This window comes from Podarcis liolepis, assembly GCF_965112155.1.
Source record: "Podarcis liolepis genome assembly, chromosome: 7".
Taxonomy (NCBI): domain Eukaryota; kingdom Metazoa; phylum Chordata; class Lepidosauria; order Squamata; family Lacertidae; genus Podarcis; species Podarcis liolepis.
The window spans coordinates 16114314-16138325 of NC_139561.1; the positions used below are offsets into that span (position 1 = coordinate 16114314).

The 24012-nt window shown below is 45.8% G+C and overlaps 1 protein-coding gene across 4 annotated transcripts in view; it reads right to left on the reverse strand.

The window, feature by feature from the left end:
• The window catches only part of DISP3 (dispatched RND transporter family member 3), an 81059-nt gene that overhangs the window by 44066 nt on the left and 12981 nt on the right, over positions 1–24012 (reverse strand). For 2 of the 4 annotated variants that reach the window (XM_083512669.1, XM_083512668.1), the window contains exon 1: positions 17571–17822. The exons of the other annotated variants lie outside the window; for them this stretch is intronic. In XM_083512669.1, the coding sequence (XP_083368795.1) occupies positions 17571–17648 (78 nt within the window). In that variant the 5' untranslated portion in view covers positions 17649–17822. Of the gene's footprint in view, positions 1–17570; positions 17823–24012 lie in introns of those variants that run through there. 4 annotated transcript variants of the gene reach the window in all.

A 24012-nucleotide genomic window follows, 5' to 3' on the forward strand; every position in this document is an offset into this window, starting at 1 on the left:
TCAATTCATTATACAGTGGTACCTCTGGTTACGTACTTAATTCGTTCCGGAGGTCCGTTCTTAACCTGAAACTGTTCTTAACCTGAAGCACCACTTTAGCTAATGGGGCCTCCCACTGCTAGTGAGCCACCGCCGCACGATTTCTGTTCTCATCCTGAAGCAAAGTTCTTAACCCAAGGTACTATTTCTGGGTTAGCGGAGTCTGTAACCTGAAGCATCTGTAACCCGAGGTACCACTGTATATATCGTTTCCCAGTAAGCATCAACCTTACTTCAAGACCACCAGTTATGATAAAAAGAACCTTCTTTTTCTTTACATTTCCAACACTTACTGTAAACCACTGTGATCCTTGGATGAAGGGTTGTATATACCTAATTATTAAAAGGGTTGTATATACCTAATTATTATAAGGGTTGTATATACCTAAATTAAATAAATAATTTAATTTAATATAATTTTTAAAAGGTACTCTCGCTATGCTCCTCTACAAACTGTCTCAGAACCACAAAGTGGCAAGCTGCCAGATCGAGACAGCAGCCTTGACTCTTCTTTTCTCTGTCCCTTTTTTTATTTGACTCCTTTTCCAAGCCCTTTGCAGAGGGAGCCCTCAATCATTCTCTCAACCATCCCTACAGGCACCGAAGTGAATCCTTTCTCGCCTCCGCTTCGCGGCTTGGATCACTATCCCATTGAGGCATCTAGTTTAGTGGCCTTGTCCAGACTGTCTGGCACGGAAGAGATTTTTTAAATTTATTTTTTACGCTGCAGGATGAAATATATCAAGGCTCCTTTCTCCCTCTCATTAAGGCTGAGAGAAGATCTTCCTCTCCTCGTCCCCTCCCCACACTCCCCTCCGGTATTTATAACCTTGTTATTTATTCTCCATGCTGGAACAAACACACACAGACAAAACCCACAGCTTTCTCCTTCCTCCACCAGCTGCCACGCCATGGCTTGTCACGGGGTGGAGAACAATGCTCTTGACAGACGGCAAGGGATGGGTCTCGCCTGTTAAAACCAGGAATGGGGGGCAGTTTAACGACACCCCCCAAAAAGTTCCCACCACAGCCTCTAACTGAGGCCAGGACAATGACAGTTGAGACAGGCACCATACATACACAATTGCAAAGAGGCTCAGAAAAGCAGTCCATAAAATTGTAGCAATAAGCATATACCATTATTATTATTATTATTATTATTATTATTATTATTATTATTAGAAAAACTGCTCCCTTTTCCCTTGAGGGGTATTGTTGGAAACAAAAATTCCTATCACAGTATCCAAGAGCCTGTATAGAGTCCTTAAGTAGGTTCCCTATCAGAAGGAGAAAATAACAGAGGCCAACCAGAGAATATTGAGAAGCCAAGCAGCTAGTAAGCCTGATTTTTATTAAAGTGTTGCAACAGGGTCCCCCACTCCCCCCACAAAGAGAGGAACCCAGAACAATGGTGCGCAAGCTCTTATATAGACTTTTGAAACTGTCCACCCTGTAGCCAGAGACCACCCCCCAAAACATCATACATAGATCACAGAAGGGGGAAATCTCCAACAAAAATCCTGTTTGTCAGGATACCTCTTTTGTAAACAAAATCTGCCCTTTTTCCCTTATGGGGTTTCAAAGAGCCCGTATAGAGTCCTTACGTAGGTTCCCTATTGGTAGGAGAAAATAACAGAGGCCAACCAGAGAATATTGAGAAGCAAAGTGGCTAGTAAGCCTGATCTTTATTAAAGCTGTTGCAACAGGGTTGCAACACGCAGGAGAAAGGAGGAGGACCCAGAACAAAGGTGTGCCTGCCATTATATAGACATTTTAAATTCCCTGCCCTGGAGCTCAAGACCACCCCTCCCTACATCATACATACATCACAGAAGGGGTGTAACCCAAGACCACCCCCCACAAACATCATACGTACATCACAGAAAAGGTGGTCTACAACAGAAATTTGAATGTTGTTGTTTTTCCTGTCTGTCAGGTTATCTGATCAGTCCTTATCTCATTGCCTTTTCTGGTAGTCTGCCCATTCCTTTGAGATGGTGATTTCTAAATTCCTGTAACAAGGAAGGTTTTTTTCACCTCCTCCCTCCTTGCAGAGAAACATTTGGTCAGCTTGGGAGTCAAAATGGTTTCAGGACGGTCTTCCTTTGCTGATCTATGTACGTGCTTGGTTGGTACATTTATGAACATTGATTATATATATAAGACCTTAAATTTTATTATGACACCTGATAATGGCCAGTGATTGCTCTACCTGGGCAGCGTGCCCATTCTTTTGTGATAGTAAATGCTTTAATTCCTGAATCCAGGTCACAGGCACACCCTATTCATACACATATACGCCCTTAAGACAGGATTTGCAAGCAAAATACAACAGAGAGGCTTTCCCATTTCCTTCCTCCTTGCAGAGAAATATTTGAGGTCAATTTGGGAGAGTCAAAATGGTTTCAGGATTGCTCTCCTGTACTATTTCAGACACATGGTTTATATACCTATGCATGTGTTTGCCTTGTACATTTATGAACATATGATTTATATATATATATGAGACCTTAGAATTCCTATAACACCATGTATAGTACTGTTTCCTCTGACTATCCGATATAGAAAACTGTAGAAACTTCAAATAATGCCAAAGATTTCCTTGGTTCCAGTGGCTAATGATTCCACTCTAGAAGAGGGGAATCCAGACCTCCCCCTGCCTCCATAATCAATGGACCAGACAGATATCTGTTGATGGAGTTTCTTGAAGCCAGGTATTCACAAAGCCCGGAGGGCAAAGATTGTTGGGGAAACGCCCGGGAAGGCCTGCATATCCAAATTCATTTAATTTGCTCATTTCATTATCTACTTGAAATATGTACTGTTATGAAACTGCAGGTTTTTACAATAATCCTGCCGATGTTTTTGTCGGTTTGCAATTTATCTGTAAATATTCAATAAAGCATTTCCATTCTTTTATCAAAAGTTTGTTATCTTGATTTCTTGTTCTTCTGGTAAGTTCCGCCATTTCTGCATATTCCGTAAGTTTTTATATCTATTCTTCCTTTGCTGGGACTTCTTCTGCTTCTTTCCACTTTGGGGCAAGTAGCATTCTTGTTGCTGTAGTTATACATAAATAAATTTCTATTCAATTTAGGTAGTTCTGTCCCTATGGTTCCCAAAAGAAAAGCTTCTGGTTTGTTTGTTTTTACAAAAGTTATTTTGAACATCCTTTTCAATTCATTGTATATCATTTCCCAGTAAGAGAGACTCCTGCCCCAAAGCATGTCTGCCAGGCATACGGCAGGTTGGTGCAAGTTTGGGCAAAATAGCCCCATGGGCCAAAAGGACAGGCTTAGTGGTCCTGATTAGACCCACAGGCCAGAGGCTCCCTACCCCAGTCTTTCCCAACCTTTTTTGGGCAAAGGCACACTTGTTTCATGAAAAAAATCTCGAGGCACACCACCATTACAGCCCCGTGACGTCAGCGCGCAGCGTCACGCCGGGAGGGACGCACGAAAGTGTAAGTTTCAATTTTTTCCCCTCCCCCTTGCCTTCCTTCTGTGCCAACTGCCAAAAAGCCAAGAATCGCGGGACCGCCGGCGGAGGGGGGGAGGGCGAGCGGAGGCAGCGGCGAGCCCCGTTCCTCCCCATCCGCCCCATTCTGTGCAAGGAGCGCGAACAGGTGTGAGAAGGGGGTCAAACCTGCGGGTCGGCGCCGGGGAATCTCCAAGCTTTGGGGGTGGGGGGGGAGGAGGCAGCAAAGCGAGGCAGGAAGGAGAGCGCGGCTTGGCTGGGTGAGCTTTGGCAGGGGCAGGGAATGAGAGCCGCGAGGCGGGCGCTGCGGATGGAGGCACTGCCCGCCGAGCTCGCAGGCAGCCAGGCAGGCAGACGGCGAGAGCCCCACGCTGGGCGGCCTCTCCTCGCCGCCGCCGCCCCGCCTCCCTCCAGGCAACATCTCGCGGCACACCAGGCAACATCTCGCGGCACACTAGTGTGCCGCAGAACAGTGGTTGAAAAACACTGTCCTACCCTTTCTCTAAACAAACACCTCAGGACTCCCAGCACCTTATTACAGTCATACCTTGGGTTACAGACGCTTCAGGTTGCACCTTTTCGGGTTACGGATGCACCGAAACCAGGAAGTACCAGAATGAGTTACTTCTGGGTTTCGGCACTCGCACATACACAGATGCGCTAAATGGCGCTTTACGCATGGGCAGAAGCGCCAAATCGCAACCCGCGTGTGCACAGATGCAGCGTTGTGTTTTGCGAACGTGCCTCCCGCACGGATCACGTTCGCAACCCGATTGTCCACTGTATTCTCCTGCATTTGTAGACCAGACCGAGAGACAGCACTGTGCCACCTTGTGCTCTTTCCCCACGCACCTGCCTTTGCAGAAATCCAGCTCTGCAAGCCTATGACCACATATCCCAAGTCCTGCAGCCTCCGTCCCTCCAAGCTTGAAAATGGAAGAACTTCTTCCACCCTCCGAAAGCCTCCCTTTCCCCCTGAGCAAAATCCTTTATCTGCTCCCACCCCCGACAATTTCCGTGCCGGAGAAGCCTGCTTTGTAGCTTGACCCTGAAAGTCACAAGCAATTTCGAAACACAGCCAAGAAGCAATTTGGAGTTTCACCTCTTTTTTTACCCCCTCGGCAGTGGTGCCTGTGCATGTAGGCGTTGGGCGAGGAGGGAGGGGGGAGCCTCCAGTTTGGATGAGACTCAAAAAAGGAAAAGCTTCCACCAGATGCTGCTCAAGGGCACCGGACTGAGCACTTCCAAGAGGCAGGCTTAGCAAAACTAAAACACAATAGAACGCTCCAATTTTCTCCTTGGGGCCCTTCATTGGATTCATCAAATCTTGGAATCAGAACTGTAGTGTTGGAAGGGACCTGGAGGGTCCATTGTCTAGGAAACTCGCAGGCAGAATGCAAGAGCACTCTCTGCTCCTTTCCAGCAACTGGAATGAATGAGCCTAGCTGCCTCTGAACGTGGAGGCAGATATGGTGATTGCAGCTAGGAGCCATTGATCGCTTTATCCTCTACAGTGCTTCTCTCTATGATCTAGCGAGAACACAAATAAATTAGAAGAGCTCTGCTGGATCAGCCCAAAGACCCATCTAGTCCAGAATTCTGTTTTCCCAGTGGCCAAATAAATGCCTATGAGAAGCCTGCCAGCAGGATCAAAGCACAAGAGCACATCCCTATAGCCTTTAGCAAAGGTGCCATGGGCTTTGAAGACGCTTGAACTCAGGATGAAAGGGAGAAATGTGCTGAGAGGAAGGCATGCTTGGCAAGCCCTCACCGTCATCAACTCCTGCCCGGAAACCTATGTCCCCACTGTGGAAGGACGTGTGGATCCAGAACTGGTCTCCACAGTCACTTACGGACTCACTGTTTAGACCGTGTTCATGGAAGACAATCTTATTCGGCTATGAGGGATCGTCAAAGAAGCAGCAGCATGAAGAAGTCCTTTCTTTTTGGCCGTGGCCCCGACCTGGTGGAATGCTCTGCCACAAGAGACCAGGGTCTTGCAGGATCTGATATCTTTCCGCAGGGCCTGCAAGACGGAGCTGTTACGCCAGGCCTTTGGTCAGGGCTCAGCCTGACTTCCCCTCTCTCCTTATAAGAACTTGTATGAAAGTGGCCCTCCAACTTTTCTCACAGGCTCATATAAGACCAGTACAAACAGTTAGGCTGGTAAGCATTTAAGGTCCCCAGCCCTAATCTGTGGGCTGCCATCTGATTGGATTTCACTTTGATTCTGATCTGATTTTAGGATGTATTTTACTTGATTGCCTGATTTTATGTTAATATGTTATATATTTGATGTTAGCCGCTCTGAGCCTGGCTTTGGCCAGGGAGGGCGGGGTATAAATACAGTGGTGCCCCGCAAGACGAATGCCTCGCAAGACGGAAAACCCGCTAGACGAAAGGGTTTTCCGTTTTGGAGGTGCTTCGCAAAACGAATTTCCTATGGGCTTGCTTCGCAAGACGAAAATGTCTTGCGAGTTCCTGCGGGGTTTTTTTCCTCCCCCCCCCTTTTCCCCAAGCCGCTAAGCCGCTTATCAGCTGATCCTAAGCCGCTAAGCCGCTTAACAGCTGATCCACTAAACCGCTTATCAGCTGATCCGCTAAGGCCGCTAAGCCGCTAATAGCGCTAAGCCGCTAAGCCGCTAATGGGCTTGCTTCGCAAGACGAAAAAACCACAAGACGAAGAGACTCGCGGAACGGATTCTTTTCGTTTTGCGAGGCACCACTGTAAAATTATTATTATTAGTATTATTATGAGTAGCCTGGGCAAACTCCTCCCCCATCCCCACCCGAAAATCAGCACCGTGACTGTTCACAACCCCTCCTGGCCTTGCAGGCGCCTGAGTCCTTGGAGACTTTAAATAAACCCACCCACTCACCCACCCCTCCTCCTCCTCCTCTTCACTGGCAAAATTGACTAAGCCATCATCCCTGCAGCCTTGTTGCAATTTCCCAGACTGATTGGAATAATTGCTTCATTAGTTGTTTTTAAGGCTCTGCAGAGCCAGGGAAAAGCATCTTACACGTGCGCACACACACTAAGAGAAATTATTTGTGCAGACCTGGAAGGCAACTGGGTCTGAGGAGGGGGTGGCACACCAGCTGTAGAAAATCCAGAAGATTGAGCTTTCACTGCTCCCCCCCCCCATCTCTACAACTTAACCTCCCAGAGAAAAGAAAGCCACACAGAGAGAAAAATTCCACCCCTTTCCCTGCTTCTCTGTCCCCTCCACCTCTTTCCCCATTTTCTCAGTTGTCCTTTACCCTATATACCCTATCTACATCCATTATTACTAATAACTATCGTTATTATCCATGCTGCCTGAAAGATCGTATATCCCTCTGCAAATCTGTCTGAGTGCTAAGATCCTCAGGTGAGCACCTTGTCTTGGTCCTCTCAGTATGAGAGGCACAGTTGGTGAGGGGGAGGGGGAGAGAGAGGGGGGGGAAGGAAGGAAGGAAGGAAGGAAGGAAGGAGAGAGAGAGAGAAGGAAGGAAGGAAGGAAGGAAGGAAGGAAGGAGAGGGAGAGAGAAGGAAAGAAGGAAGGAGAGAGAGAGAGAGAAGGAAGGAAGGAAGGAAAGAGAGAGAGAGAGAGAGAGAGAGAGAGAGAGAGAGAGAGAGAGAGAGAAGGAAGGAAGGAAGGAAGGAAGGAGAGAGAGAGAGAGAGAGAGAGAGAGAGAGAAGGAAGGAAGGAAGGAAGGAAGGAAGGAAGGAAGGAAGGAAGGAGAGAGAGAAGGAAGGAAGGAAGGAAGGAAAGAAGGAAGGAAAGAGAGAGAGGGAGAGAGAAGGAAAGAAGGAAGGAAGGAAGGAAGGAGAGAGAGAGAGAGAGAGAAGGAAGGAAGGAAAGAGAAAGAGAGAGAGAGAGAGAGAGAGAGAAGGAAGGAAGGAAGGAAGGAAGGAAGGAGAGAGAGAGAGAAGGAAGGAAGGAAGGAAGGAAGGAAGGAGAGAGAGAGAGAGAGAGAGAGAGAGAGAGAGAGAGAGAGAGAGAGAGAGAGCTCTTCTGTGGCTGCACCCATATCATGGGATTCCCTCCTGAGAGAGGTTACCGGTACATTGAATCACTCTTTGCTATCTTTCCATGAACAGGCCCTTCCCACCCAGAAAGGCCTTTAATTGCTGGTTCTAAATGTGCTCCAATATATTTTAATTAATTGATTCTAACCAGTTAATTTTTATTATTATCCTGTATTTTACAATTGTGCATTTGCTAACGTCAACGTGCTTCTGGCCAGTTCTGAGCTCTCCAACCCTGCTCCAGAAACACTTGCTTCAGATGCTGCGATTCCTGCACTGCAGGGAGCTGGACTAGATAACTCTTGGGGTCCCTTTCCAACTCTACAATGCTACGATTCGAATGCAATCGGTCAATAGAATTGCGGGTGTCTAACAAAATGTGTCCATGTTCTCTTCATCTATTTAGAACTTCTCATTATATAGGCATCTTTCTGGAACGTTTGTGAGTGGAATAGAGCTCCACCGCTCCCTAAATAAAGGGTCTTTCGGATTAATTCTCTTTTAAAGCCAGCCAAGTTGTTCACGGCTGGATCAGGCCAATGGCCCATCTAGTCCAGCGTCCTGTTCTCACAGTGGCCAACCAGATGCCCCAATGGGAAACCTGCAAAGAGCACCCTAGCACAATAGCCATCTCCCCTCCTGTGGTTTCCAGCAAATGATATTCAGAAGCATTATTGCTTCCAACTATGGATGCAGAAATGGATGCAGGAGAGCACAAAATACAGTTTGAAGCTCAACATCAAAAAAAACGAAGATCATGGCCACTGGTCCCATCACCTCCTGGCAAATAGAAGGGGAAGAAATGGAGGCAGTGAGAGGTTTTACTTTCTTGGGCTCCATGATCACTGCAGATGGTGGCAGCAGTCACGAAATTAAAAGACACCTGCTTCTTGGGAGAAAAGCAATGACAAACCTAGACAGCATCTTAAAAAGCAGAGACATCACCTAGCCAACAAAGGTCCTTATAGTAAAAGCTATGGTTTTCCCAGTAGTGATGTATGGAAGTGAGAGCTGGACCATAAAGAAGGCTGATTGCCAAAGAATTGATGCTTTTGAATTGTGGTGCTGGAGGAGACTCTTGAGAGTCCCATGGACTGCAAGAAGATCAAACCTATCCATTCTGAAGGAAATCAGCCCTGGGTGCTCACTGGAAGGACAGATTGTGAAGCTGAGGCTCCAATACTTTGGCCACCTCATGAGAAGAGAAGACTCCCTGGAAAAGACCCTGATGTTGGGAGAGATAGAGGGCACAAGGAGAAGGAGATGACAGAGGACGAGATGGTTGGATAGTGTTCTCAAAGCTACCAGCATGAGTTTGACCAAACTGCAGGAGGCAGTGGAAGACAGGAGTGCCTGGCGTGCTCTGGTCCATGGGGTCACTAAGAGTCGGACACGACTAAACGACTAAACAACAACAACAACATGGATGCAGAGCATAGCCAGGCTACTATCCCTTGATAGGCTTCTGCCTATGAATTTATCTAATCCACATTTCATAGAATCATAGCATTGCAGAGTTGGAAGGGACCCTGAGTATCATCTAGTCTACCCCCCTGAAGTGCAGGAATCTTTTGACCAACATGAGGCTTGAACCCCTGACCCTGAGATGAAAAGTCTCATGCTCTATCAACGGAGCTACCCGCCAAGGCGGATTTATTTCTTTTTTATAGAATTTTTTTTATTAACAATTTCAACATATCAAAATATCAAAATATCTCATATTCATTATTTTCCCCCATTTTTCACCCCACCTCCCCATCAACCGCCCACCCCGAGACTTCCCTCAGCCCCTCTCTGATTTCTCAACTCATATTGTTCTCTGCCTACTGTAAAATTGTATAAATACTTATATTATCTATCTACTATGTTAACAATCAATAAATTTGTGTATGTTTATTCAAAACCTGCCAAGGAGTCCAATTCATTTTGTTGTTGCCAAGGCGGATTTCAAGTCATCCGAAACAGTGGCCATCATTGCCACTGTTCCATAGATTAAAGTTTTGTGGGTGTTTTACATATAAAAGTATTTTTAATTGGGTTTCTTAGCAGAAAAGTTAGGTTTGTTTTTCTTATATGTAATTGTTCCTTCTCCCCCCCATGGCTCATGCATTTATTGCAAAATTGCTTTTGAAATACTTTACGAGAAGAGATTTCTAAATGGCTTTAAATAAACAACAACAACTCTTCCGTTCCAGCTGGTAACGAAGATGGATGGCTCCTTGCCAGACAGGGAGAAGCATCCGCCAGCCTTCTTCGGATGGAGACGCACATCTGATAGGGTTCATGAAATCTTTCTAGAAGCAACGGCAGCACCATGCCCTACCTAGCTCAAGTGTTTACTACTGAAGAGGATCCTTCTGTTTTGTAAAATCACAAGTGCGGCATCCAAGTTCAGCAGCTGAATGCTGCTGGCCAAGTGAGACTTCTGAAAGATTCATGCTCAAGAAATTTCTTAGACATTTGCTTGAGACCCAGCTGATGCATTGCAAGGGATCATTGCGAGGTCTTTTGATGGACCTCCAGGCAAACAACATCATAAGAACCTAAAAAGAGCCTTGCTCTTGCTAAGATGTACAAGACTGAATCAGATAAGTGCTGGAGGTGCAAAGAGCTTGAGGGAACGTTCTTTCATATGTGGTGGACCTGTAAAAGGGTGAAAGAGTATTGGGGACAGCCGCCTGAAGCCTTCGGAGCACAGCTCGAGTTCCCACTGCGCTCCGGAGGCTTCGGGTTCCTTTTGCTGAAACCGGGAGAGCAAGACTCTCCTGGCTTCAGCAGACAGGGAGAGCTGCGTGGCGCCCCTTCAGCCAAGCGGGAGGAGAAATGGAAGGGGCTCCGTTTCTCCTGCCGCTTCGCTGAAGGGGCACTGAGCAGAGGGGGATATTTTTTTTCCTTGTTCTCCCTCTCTAAAACAAGGTGCGTCCTATAGAGTGGTAACGTGACAGAATATGTACAACTTGCAGATTTAACATATAGAATAAGAGAGCAAGAAGAACATATGTTTAAAAGATGATTTGAAAACATTTACTGAATATATGAGAAATAATTGTGTACGGCTGAAAACGCTGGCAGCATTAAGATAAATAAATTTTGATGGATGCAATAATGGAATACTGATTGGTACAGTTTTTGTAAAATATGCAGGGATTCATATGTAAAATGAACCATGGAAAGAGAAGAAGTGGAGTCACTGATACCTTAAGTATGTAAAGTGTTTATCTGAAATTGTAGAACAGAAAATTGAATAAAGATCATGTTTAAAAGAGAGAAGAGAAGAATAGGGAGAAGAAGAAAACCCCGAAGCGAGGAAGCCTGGCATAAGAACACAAGAGCCTGCTGGATCCGGCCAATGGCCCATCTAGTCCAGCATCCTGTTCTCACAGTAGCCAGGCAGATGGCCATTATGGGATATCTGCAAGCAGGGCCTGAGTTCAAGAGCACTCTTCCTTCCTGTGGTTTCCAGCAACTGGTATCCAGAAGCATAGAGGATCGCAATCCTGGCTAGTAGCCATCAACAGCCCTTTCCTCCATGAGTTCATCCAATCTTAAGGATGCAAAATGAGTATTTTAAATTGTAAAACAGAAAAATTAATTTAAAAAAATGTCTGTGTGTGTGTGTGTGTGTGTGTGTGAAGAGCCCGGCTAGATCAGACCAATGGCCTCCCTGGTCCAATAACCTTTTCTCACAATCGATGACCAGACATCTAATAGGAAACTGGCAACATTGACCAGAGCAGGATAATAGCATGATAACTTCCTGTGCTTTCCAACAACTGCTGGCCTCACTGGGGCAGGCGGAATTATTTCAAAGCTTGAGGTTCCAACCCTACTTAGAGCAGACCCATTGAAATTAACATACACAGCTAGGGATGAGTGAATCTGTCCATTTCAGTTCCTCGTTTCCCAAATCATGAATTCAGCTCCCTGTATTTCCACATCATAGAATCCTAGAATTGTACAGCTGGAAGGGACCCTGTGGATCATCAGATCCAACCCCCTGAAATGCAGAAATATGCAGCCATCCCGTACAGGGATTGAACCTGCAACCTTGACATTATCAGCACCAGGCTCTAACCAACTGAGCTATCCAGGCTGTTAGCAGTTTGCGAATTTTTTGTTTCAAAATCCTCATGAAAATCCACCAGATACACATTCATATGCAATTTTTGCCTGACACTTTTTTCTTTCCTTTTTCTTTTAGCAAACTAATTGCATTAAAAGAGCACATATTTGCATGTTCATTTCACTAATATATGCATTTAAACAGACACTTTGCCCCCAAAGATATTCAGTTTTGTAGACATTGTTTCGTTGGAGCACTGCGTTGCAAAATTCAGAAATGTGTGGATTTTGAAGGATGGCTATTCTGAATCTCCTATCTTTTTGGAAAGTGTGGACTGGATGTTGTTTGCCTTTAAATGTGCACCAAATCAAATTTGCCCCCATCCCGTGACATAACTATGGTCCATGGATTTTAGTGGGTCTACTCTGAGCAAGGCCAACACAGCATACAAGCCTGAAGATGCCAATGTCAAATGGGTCTCTCTCTCTCTCTCTCTCTCTCTCTCTCTCTCTCTCTCTCTCTCTGATGCCCAGCTCATTCCTTGAGCTCAATGAGAAGTGAGTTATGTATTTATTTCAACTCTGAATTGCTTCCTATAGAGAGCATCTCAAAGCAATTTCACAATACAATAAAAACACACAGGTAGGGGTGTGGGTGTATATAGAACAATTATATAGATAAAAACAATTTCCACCAGTTCCGCTGAAAATATGACCAATTCTCACACATTATCTGAATCATTGCCTGCATTGGCAGTGCACACAGCCATGTAAAAACACCTATGCATTAATATTTATAAAATTATGCTGCAGAAATATGGTGTTGCATGGAGCTTGACTCTTTTTATAGGCTTTTTTCCCCTTTTTGCTTGTAATTTTGTTAGTAGGGCTTTCCAGAAGCAAAAAGGCACAGTAGCTCAGACAGAAGAAAGAAACGGTCCAATGCGGGCAAACATCAATTGCGTCAGAACCACCAAATTTCATGTATACAGTAAATCCTTTTTTTAAAAAAATGGATTTCTCCTCCGTCATAGGGACAACCCTGCTGGGTCATTTAGTCCAGTGGCCAAACAGAAAAGTCGTTCCCCCTCAGAAGCCCACATGCAGGGTATGAAGACAATAGACCTCCCTCTCTGGTACTCATAAGATTGTAAGAAGAGGGCTGCAGCTGGTCAAAGACCCATCTAGTCCAGTATCCTATTTTAACAGTGACCAGCCACAAGCCCCTCAATGGGAAGCCTGAAAGCAGGACCCTCAGTGCAGCAGCAGCAGCAGCAGCAGCAGCTCTCTCAACTTCTGATTCCTCCCAGGACCAGACCACCCCAGACTGCCGAGGTAGAACATAGAATCAAAGAATTGTAGCATTGGAAGGGACCCATATGACCATCTAGTAAGGTAAAGGTAAAGGACCCCAGTCAATGGGGTTAAGTCCAGTCAATGGGGATGCGGCTCTTATCTCTCTTTCAGGCCAAGGGAGCCAGAGCTTGTCCACAGACAGCTTTCCGGGGCACATGGCCAGCATGACTCAACCGCTTCTGGCGCAACAGGAGACCGTGACGGAAACCAGAGCACATGGAAACACTGTTTACCTTCCTGCCGCAGCGGTGCCTATTTATCTACTTGAACTGGTGTGCTTTTGAACTGCTAGGTTGGCAGGAGCTGGGACAGGGCAAAGGGAGTTCACCCCATCATGGGGATTCAAACAGCTGACCTTCTGATCGGCAAGCCCAAGGCTCGGTGGTTTAGACCACAGCGCCACCTGCGTCCCTACCATCTAGTCTAACCCCCTGCAATGCAGGGAATATGCAGCTGTCCCATATGGGGATCGAACTTACCTTGGCGTTAAGTAGACTGCTGAAAAATTAAGTCTTTTTTTTAATGTCTTGGAAGCAAACCAGAGACCTTCTGCATGCAAAGCAGCTGTTCTCCAGCTGAGCCACGCCCCTTCCCCAGTCTCAGCCATGGTTTTCCCAGTAGCGATGTATGGAAGTAAAGAAGGCTGATCGCCGAAAAATTGATGCTTTTGAATTATGGTGCTGGAGGAGACTCTTGAGAGTCCCGTGGACTGCAAGAAGATCAAGCGTATCCATTCTGAAGGAAATCAGCCCTGAGTGCTCACTGGAAGGACAGATTGTGAAGCTGAGGCTCCAATACTTTGGCCACATCATGAGAAGAGAAGACTCTCTGGAAAAGACCCTGATGTTGGGAAAGATGGAGGGCAAAAGGAGAAGGGGAGGTCAGAGGACGAGATGGTTGGACAGTGTTCTCGAAGCTACCAGCATGAGTTTGACCAAACTGCGGGAGGCAGTGGAAGACAGGAGTGCCTGGCGTGCTCTGGTCCATGGGGTCACAAAGAGTCAGACACGACTAAACGACTAAACAACAACAACAGCATGGATGCAAAGCATAGCCAGGCTACTATCCCTTGATAGGCTTCTGCCTATGAATTTGTCTAATCCACATTTCATAGAATCATAGCATTGCAGAGTTGGAAGGGACCCTGAGTCCAGGGGGTCACAAAGAGTCAGACACGACTAAACGACTAAACAACAACAACAATACCTGAGCTCTGGAAGGGATCAGGGGGAAAACCCAAAGAGAAGGAGGAGGTTTTGAGGCTGCTATGGCTCCTGAGGAAGAATCAGGAAAGCAAATGGATGGATTTCCCCCTTCTCTCTCTCGTATACCAAAAACAGTCAAGGAGGTTAGGCAGGTGTGTGTTTTAGGGGAAGGAGAGAAAAAGAGGTTGGAAATGAGAATGTCGTCTGATCTAAAGCGGAGGATTCTGGCTTCGTGCTTCTTGCTAGGGGCATCAGCCAAGCAAGAACAGGGGAAAAGCATTAAAACATTAGCTCGCCTCGCTGAGCAAAAGCCTGTGCCATGCCAGGGAGGGGGGGAAAAGCAGGCATTAGGCTGGAAAAGGAGTAAAAAAACCCAGAAGCATTTCTGTTAGCGATTCTAGGACAAGACCTGCCAAGGAAAATAAGAACTTATTTATGTATGCTACAAAAGCGGCAAGAGTCTTGATAGCACAAGGATGGAAGAATGAGGAAATCCCAACGAAAAAAACATTGGCAAGAAAAATTGATGAGTTATGCAGAACTGGCTAAATTGACATACAAACTGTGGGACAAGGACAACTGTGACTTTAAGGAAGAATGGGAGCTTTTTACAAATGATCTAAAAAGACAACAAAATGAATTAGACTCCTTGGTGAGGTTTGAATAAACATACACAAATTTATTGGTTTGATAACATGATAGATAGAGAACGTAAGGATATGTACAATTTTATAACACGCAGAGAATAATATGTGCTGAGAAATCAGAGAGAGGAGCTTAGGGAAGTCTCGGGGGGGGAGGGTTTGAAGGGGGGAAGGGGAAAAATAATGAATGTGATATGTTTTGATAGTTAGTATGTTGAAATTGTTAATTTTTTTTTAAAAAAAAAAAAGGAAAAGGAGTGGGGGAGAGGAGGAGGATGGCTTCCCTGAGCAAAACACGCCTGACTGGCAAATTCAATTATGTGGCTGAGGTCTTGGTGACCCCAGGCCTTCCTACTGGCAGTGGTGTAGTGTGGGGGTGCAGGGGGGGCTGGCCGCACCGGGCGCAACATCTGGGGGGCGCGTGCTCGCACTTGCAGCTCTCTACCCCTACTAAAATCCACGGGTTAGGGGGCGCAAATTACTTGCCTTGCCCCGGGTGCTGACAACCCACGCTACGCCACTGCCTACTGGGTCAAGGTACCAGTAAGCACCAGAAATCACACCACTGAAAGAGACCTTGGGGGACATTCAAGTCCATCTTCCCCCATCCTTATACCAAATCAGACACTGGTCACAGAATCATAGAACTGCAGAGTTTGAAGGGACCCCCCCCCAAGGATCATCCAGTCCAACCCTCTGCAATGCAGGAATCTCAGCATCTCATATTGTTTACGTCAGGCATAGGCAAACTCGGCCCTCCAGATGTTTTGGGACTACAATTCCCATCATCCCTGACCACCGGTCCTGTTAGCTAGGGATCATGGGAGTTGTAGTCCCAAAACATCTGGAGGGCCAAGTTTGCCTATGCCTGGTTTACATATTGTCTACATTCTCTGGCAGCAGCTTTCCAGGATTCAAGATTGGATATATTCCCAGACTTATCTGAAGATGCCAGAGAAATGATATATAATGAAATGAAAAGGATGTTTAAAATAACCTTTGTTTAAAAGCAAACAAAAAAACCCAGAAGCTTCTCTTTTGGGAATTATAGGGACAGAACTACCTAAACTGTATAGAAACTTATTCATGTATGCAACCACAGCGGCAAGAATGTTACTCACCCAAATAAGGAAAGAAGCAGAAGTCCCAGAAAAGGAAGGATGCATACAAAAACTTACGGAATATGCAGAAATGGCAAAACTTACCAGGAGAATAAGAAATCAAGATAACAATTTTTAAATAAGAGAACGGAAATGGTTTATTGAATATTTACAGATAAATTGTAAACAGATAAAAACATTGGCAGGATTTTCGTAATAACCTGCAGCTTCGAAAGAGTACCGCATTTTTCGTCCCATAGGACGCACCTAGTTTTTTTGGGGGGAAATAAAGGGGGAAAAAATCCCTTTATTTCCCCCCCAAAAGCAGGCTGGGGAAACCGAACCAGGTTGAGGAACAGCGGGATGGCGGCGCTGCGCCTCCCTGCTGTCCCCCGAGCTTGTGGGGCTGGCCGATGACTGCCCGGTGCGAGGCGCGCCCTTCTTCAGGGCGCCCCGCCCGCCGGGTGGCAGGCTGCTATCCGCAGCGTGGGGAGCCCTGCGGGGAACTCCTGCAGGGCTCCCCACGCTGCGGATGTCTGTCCGGCGGGTGGGGTGCTCGGACAGGCTGCTATCCACAGGGCTGCCTAGGCTGCGGATGTCTGTCCGGCGGGCGGGGCGCCCTGCTTCAGGGCGTCTGACACTCCGGGAAGCAGGCTACTATCCGCAGCCTAGGCATCCCTGCAGGACCTCCCGCAGGGCTGCCTAGGCTGCGGATGTGTTCCCGAAGCGCCGGGCGCTCTGCTTTCAGGTCGCCCGACGCTCTGGGAAGCAGGCTACTATCCGCAGCCTAGACATCCATGTGGGAACTCCCGCAGGGCTGCCTAGGCTGCGGGTGTCTTCCTGAAGCCTGGAGAGCGAGAGGGGTCGGTGCGCACCGACCCCTCTCGCTCTCCAAGCTTCAGCGAAAGCCTGCATTCACCCCATAGGACGCACCCAGATTTCCCCTTCATTTTTGGAGGGGAAAAAGTGCGTCCTATAGGGCGAAAGATACAGTATATACTTAAAGAAGGTGAATAAATGAGCGAGTTAATTTGGATATGCCGAAGATATTAAAAAGAAATTTAAGGAACCGCAGAAAGAGGGGGAAGGAAGTCAAGTTTGGAAATGTTAAAATGATTGTAAAATTAGTGAAATGCATAAACTCAAAAAGAAGAAAGAAAGAAAGAAAGAAAGAAAGAAAGAAAGAAAGAAAGATGCATGGGGTTAATCTTTTGCAGCTGTCCCTCGATGGCTGAGTTGGTTAGAGCATGGTGCCGATAACACCAAGATTGCTGGTTTCGTCCCCGTATGAGGCAAGTGCATATTCCTGCATAACATGGGGTTGGACTAGGGACCTCAGGGTCCCTTCCAACTTTACAATTCTATGATTCCACTGAATCCTCAAAGGATTCCCCCCCCCCAAGGGTTTGTGCCCCTTGGGAGAGAAGAGCCTTTATTCCACCACCGCCTACACACAACCCTCCACCATTGCCCTCTAAAATAAGATCAAAATGTTTGTGACAGACCTACTTCCACAGTACATAGTTGGGAGGAAGTGAGTTAACGAACTCCCAGGCTAACTGGCAGCTGGCTTAACTGAGGAATCGGTTCTGTACATGGAAGGCATCAAATTTCGGAGGAGCGAACATCTTATCTTTGCTCTAAGTGGATCGTCTGGGAATAAAGCGTTCACCTGCTGATGATCTTGCTCCTTAGCTGTCATTGAACGCTGCCAGGTCTGATACAGAGGAAAGTCTGTCTCCCTAAGCATCCCGGGCAGGTTGTTGACAATTGGGGAGGACGAAGTGGGGGGGGGGAAGAGGGAGGCAGAAAACACAACACATTAAAGATCGCGGCTCCCTTCAAAGAATGACGTGTGGCATGGTTTAGAAGAGGCAGGGAAAGGACAGAGGAGAAGCACCCTTCAAGCTACCTGTTATGCCGGGTACACAATGGAGAAAGGCAGGTAACAGATGCAGGTCCCATCTTGGCCCTGGAGGGGTGTGTGTGTGTGTGTGTGTGAAAGTGAGAGAGAGAGAGAGAGAGAGAGAGAGAGAGAGAGAGAGAGAGAGAGAGACAACAATACCATAGACCAGAGGAGTCAGCAACCTTTTTCAGCAGGGGGCCGGTCCACCGTCCCTCAGACCATGTGGTAAAGGGTAAAGGTAAAGGGACCCCTGACCGTTAGCTCCAGTCGTGGCCGACTCTGGGGTTGCGGCGCTCATCTCGCTTTATTGGCCGAGGGAGCCGGCGTACAGCTTCCGGGTCATGTGGCCAGCATGACTAAGCCACTTCTGGCGAACCAGAGCAGCACACGGAAACGCCGTTTACCTTCCCGCCAGAGCGGTACCTATTTATCTACTTGCACTTTGACATGCTTTCAAACTGCTAGGTTGGCAGGAGCAGGGACCGAGCAACAGGAGCTCACCCCGTCGTGGGGATTCGAACCACCAACCTTCTGATCGGCAAGTCCTAGGCTCTGTGGTTTAACCCACATCGCCACCCTCATCCCATATTTTGAAAAAAATAATGAACGAATTCCTATGCCCCACAAATAACCCACAGATGCATTTTAAATAAAAGGACACATTCTACTCATGTAAAAACACACTGATTCCCGGACTGTCCGCGGGCCAGATTGAGAAGGCGATTGGGCCGCATCCCACCCCCGGGCCTTAGGTTGCCTACCCCTGCCATAGACACAGGACATAATACAGATTTGAATCTCTGGGGGAAACTTTGGAAGAGCAATTTGAAGTTCACAGCACGTTATTCCTTGAAGAAGAACTACCTGGAAATGATTTATAGATGATATTCAACTCTGAGTAGACTTGCTAAAATGTATAAGTCCGAATCAGATAATTGCTGGGGATGTAAAGAGGTGGAGGGAACGTTCTTTTGTATGTGGCAGACTTGTAAAAGAGTATTGGGAAATGATATATAATGAACTGAAAAAAATGTTGAAAAGCACATTCGAAACACACACACACACACACAGAGAGAGAGAGAGAGAGAGAGAGAGAGAGAGAGAAAGAGAGAGTCCTTTCTGTTGGGAATAATTCAGAGGGAAATTTCCAGGTGTCGAAAAAGATTATTTATGTATGCCACTACTGCAGCCTGTGTTTTGCTAGCCCCCAAATGGAAAACAAGCGAGGTCCCAACCAAAGAAGAGTAGCAACTTAAGTTGACAGAATACGCACAACTTGCGGACTTATAGAAAAAGAGAACAAGAAGAACATACGTTTAAAGAAGACTGGAAAATGTTTATTGAATATATAGGTGAAAATTTTGTACATTTGAAAACGCTGGTAGCATTAAGATAAATTCAAGAGTGTAAATAAGTTTTGATGGATGTAATAATGGAATACTGAACGGTTTAGTTTATACAAAATATGCAGGGATGTATGGTATGCAAAATGAACCACAGAAAGAGAAGAAGGGATGTCATTAATTTAAGGTTGTTTAAATGAATATTTTGAAATGTAAATTAGAACAATTTAATAATAATTAAGAGAGAGAGAGAGAGAGAGAACGACCTTGTAGGGTCAGATGGAGACCTTGATAAATGACCTAAGTCAGGAATGCCCTAACCTCAGCCCCAGGGGATGAATGTGGCCCCCAGACCTCTATATATGGCCCTTGGGACTCTCTCCCAACCACACTCTCATCAGCCTCAAGTGCTTTTGCCTGGCTGGATTCATAGAATCATAGAATCATAGAGTTGGAAGAGACCACAAGGGCCATCGAGTCCAACCCCCTGCCAAGCAGGAAACACCATCAGAGCACTCCTGACATATGGTTGTCAAGCCTCTGCTTAAAGACCTCCAAAGAAGGAGACTCCACCACACTCCTTGGCAGCAAATTCCACTGTCAAACAGCTCTTACTGTCAGGAAGTTCTTCCTAATGTTTAGGTGGAATCTTCTTTCTTGTAGTTTGGATCCATTGCTCCGTGTACGCTTGTCTGGAGCAGCAGAAAACAACCTTTCTCCCTCCTCTACGTGACATCCTTTTATATATTTGAACATGGCTATCATATCACCCCTTAACCTCCTCTTCATATACTCATAGAACCAAAGAGTTGGAAGGGGCCCATGGGTCATCTAGTCCAACCCTCTGCAATTCAGGAAACTCAGCTACAGCATCCCTGACAGATGGCCATCCAACCTTTACTTAAAAGCCACCAAGAAAGGAGAGTGCACCACCTCCCAGGGAGACCATTCCACTGTCGGACAGCTCTTACTGTCAGAAAGTTTTTCCCATATGTTTTATGTGACAGCAGCCACATTAAATGCTACTAGCCCAGAGATGGAAAGAAGACAACATCTTGACAAGAGAGGAATGGGCAAACCAAGCTGTTGGACTATGCCAAAATATCAAAACTAACCAGAAAGCTCAGGAACCAAGAGGATCAAAACTTCACTAAACAATGGGGAAATTTTATAATTTATCTAGGAGACTACTGTAAGCTGATGAAAACATTTGTAGGATTCTAATAACGCTTGTAATGTAGCAAATATTATGGACAATATGGAGAGATATAAGATATGGATTATGAAATAATATCCAGCTGAGAAGGTATACAATAATACTCACGGAGGGGAAGATGGGAAGTCCAGAGATTTGAAGATATCTCTAAATATGGATATGTAATTTGGATTGTCATAATTCTATATTTGTAAAATCAAATTAAAATTACATATATATCTATATCTATATCTATATATCTCAAGGGCTGTCACATGGAGGATGCAGCCAGCTTGTTTTCTCCTGCTCCAGAGGGTAGGACTCGAACCCATGGCTTCAAGTTATGGGAAAGGAGATTCCGACTAAACCTCAGGAAGAACTCTCTGACAATAAGAGCTGTTCGACAGTGGAGTGGGCTCCTTTGGGAGGCCGTGGGCTCTCCTTTCTTGGAGGTTTTTAAGCAGAGGTCTGGATGAGATTCCTGCATTGCAGGGGGTTGGACTAGATGACCCATGGGGTCCCTTCCAACTCTACTATATTATGATTCTATGCTCTACGGGCGGAGCTACTTGAGAGCCTCTGCCAGCCAGTGTAAACAGTACAGTACTGAGCCAAATGGACCAAAGAGCAGCTTCCTATCACAGGATAGCCATTTTAAAAAGGTTTATGGTGGATTTTTTCCCCCCAAAAGACAAAACAAAACAGGCTTCATTTTAAAGGGGGGTGGGCGGGAAACTCACTTTTTACTGAGTCTTTTCCCATGCTCTCCCGAGTGTGCCCATCTTTCCGTTTCAATTCAGCTGTAAAAATTGGCTGTCAGATTCGACTTGGCGTGCCGAGCCAGGAGCTTAAGAGCAACGGAGAGTTGGAGGAAGTGAGGAGAACATTTCAAGAGCAGCGCATTTTAGGCTGCTTTCCATTTCCCAGTATGGGCTTGGAGGGTTTCTTCCCACGCATAGAGACCTTCCAGGTTCACCTTTTTAAAGCTACAGTTCTCTCTTGGTCAGGGAAGCTATGGGACTTGTTTTTAAAAAGCACAGCGCGCGCACACACACAAGAGCACATAGAGATATTCCTTTGATTGCAGGAGGCATCTTTGGCACTCGGAAAGACTGGAAATTGCCAGAGACTTTTCAGAAAAAAGAAGGGGCTTAACTAAAAAGGAGGAGAGAGAATTTCTTTCAGAGGTGGGAAGGAGGCGAGACAATTGAATAACAGCCTCCTGATCTCTATCAGAGTCAATAACGGGCTCCAATTGATGCTGCCTGCCTTTGAACAGAAAGCTCTTAATCCCCCTCCCAGTCTATCCAATTATACTTGAGTGACATGTGTTTTCCAGAAAGGAAGACCAGATCAACACACACACACACACACACACACACACACACACAAACACACACAGCATCGGTGGCTACTGGTCATGATGGTTGTGTTCTGCCTCTACAGTTAGAGGCAGTAAACAGTTCTGAATACCAGTTGCTGGAAACACAGGAAGGGAGAGGGTTGTTGTGCTTGGAGGCTAACCATTGGGGCATCTGGTTAGCCACTGTGAAAACAGGATGCTAGACAGATCACTGGCCTGATCCAAAAAGACTTTCATGTTTTTAAGTATTCATCATCATCATCAGTTACAGTATTTTTCGCTCCATAAGACGCACCTGACTATAAGACGCACCTAGTTTTTAGAGGAGGGGGAAAGCCCTGTTTTGGAGGGGATCAGCTCACAGTTGTGCAACTTCTTTTGCAAAGGGGGAAAAGCCCCCTTTTTTGAGGATCAGCTCAAAGTTGTTGAGCTTACTTTGCAAAGGGGAAAAATCCTGGTTTCATGGGGTTCAACTCACAGTTCTGCAGCTTCTTTAGGAAAGGAAAGGGAGCCATTTCTACAGTTTCCAGACAGATAATCTAATCAGCCAGTCCCATATCACTGGGGAAACAAATGGCCTCCATCTGCAGAACATTCAACAATGGAGGCCTGGGCAAGGGGGTGTGGCCAAAAAGGGAGCCAGCAATCGACCACACATTTGCTCCATAAGTGAGTCTTATGGAGCAAAAATACAGCATTATTTATACTGCACCCATCTGGCTGGGTTTACCCAGCCACTCTTTGTAGCTCCCAACAGAATATTAAAAACACAATAAAACATCACACATTAAAAACTTCCCTAAACAGGGCTGCCTTCAGATGTTTTCTAAAAGTCAGGTAGTTGTTTATTTCCTTGACATCTGATGGGAGGGCGCTACTACAGAGAAGGCCCTCTGCCTGGTTCCCTGTAACCTCACTTCTTACAGGGAGGGAACCACCAGAAGGCCTTTGGAGCTGGACCTCAGTGTCTGGGCTGAACGATGGGGGTGAAGACACTCCTTCAGGTATACTGGGCTGTGGGCTTTAATTTAAGAGGAGCCTCCATGGATCAGAAAGAGGATCAGTCAGGATAAAGCTATCAATGGTTACTACTAGTGATGGCTGATGGCTGGTTTTTAACATTGTGATAGATCACCAACAAAACATCATGGGATAGTGATATATCACAATGCCTGAAATAAGGATGGAGCTATGTAATTTTGTTGTATCTATACGCAGGAGTCGGTAAAGGGACAGCTGAAGGATGAGCGATTTGCTAGGAAATGGATGTTAATTAGAGATAAATCTGCAAAATAAGCAGCATGCAAAAGGGAATGAATTTGAATATATCTGAGAATGGAAAGCAAGTTTTTGAAGAAAATTTGTATTACACTAATTTTGATTTGGTTTGGATGTGTTATAAATTTGAAAATGGGGAAAAAATAATTGGCAAGAGAAAAAAGAAAAAAAAGGATGGAGCTATGGAGAGGCATTGTCTGGCTTTGTGGTTTTTCCCGCATTGTGATTTTTTTGCATAGCGTTCACACACACAAACACACACAAAATCATGCATGATTCACGATATATTGCCAGGTCAAAAATTATGAAACAGATATCACGACTTCAAAATGGTTTTGCATGACATACTGATATAGCGCCCAGCCCTACTAGACATCCTGGCTATGGTTTGCCTCCACAGACGAAGACAGTAATGTTTCTGGATATCAGTTGCTGGAAGCTGCAGAAGGGGAGAGGGCTTTTGGGCTTGAGGGTTTCCTACAGGTTTCCAGGTGGCCCCTGTGAGGAAGATGCTGGACCAGAGCATCTTACCAGCATCCGTTCCCATAAGCGGTCAGCGAGTTTGTGATATCTAGTGGAGCATTCAAAGTGCTTCAAGGCTATCAGAGTTGGGAACCATGGAATTGGACAGTAGGTTATAAATCTAGTAAGATGAAATAGAAATACTGCTTCTGATACTGTGGGTAGCACACATCTGTCAACACCAGCAGCCATTCACAGCCTTGCCCTCTATGAATTTGCCTAGTGTTATTTATTTCTGTGTCAAATCTCTACCCCACCCTTCCTTCCAAAAGAGCCTGGGGCGGCAAGCAACAAGCGATAAAATATTTGAAAAAGAATTCCAGTACAGATGTCGACCAGGAAGAAGATCTCAACTTAAAAGGGTTTTGTGTCCCCGACTCCAAAAGAGGAAGGTCTTTGGTAGGTGCTGAAATGACAACAGACTGTGTAATATTTACCAGGAGGAGGGAAAATCAAAAGGTAATAATAATAATAATAATAATAATAATAATAATAATAATAATAATT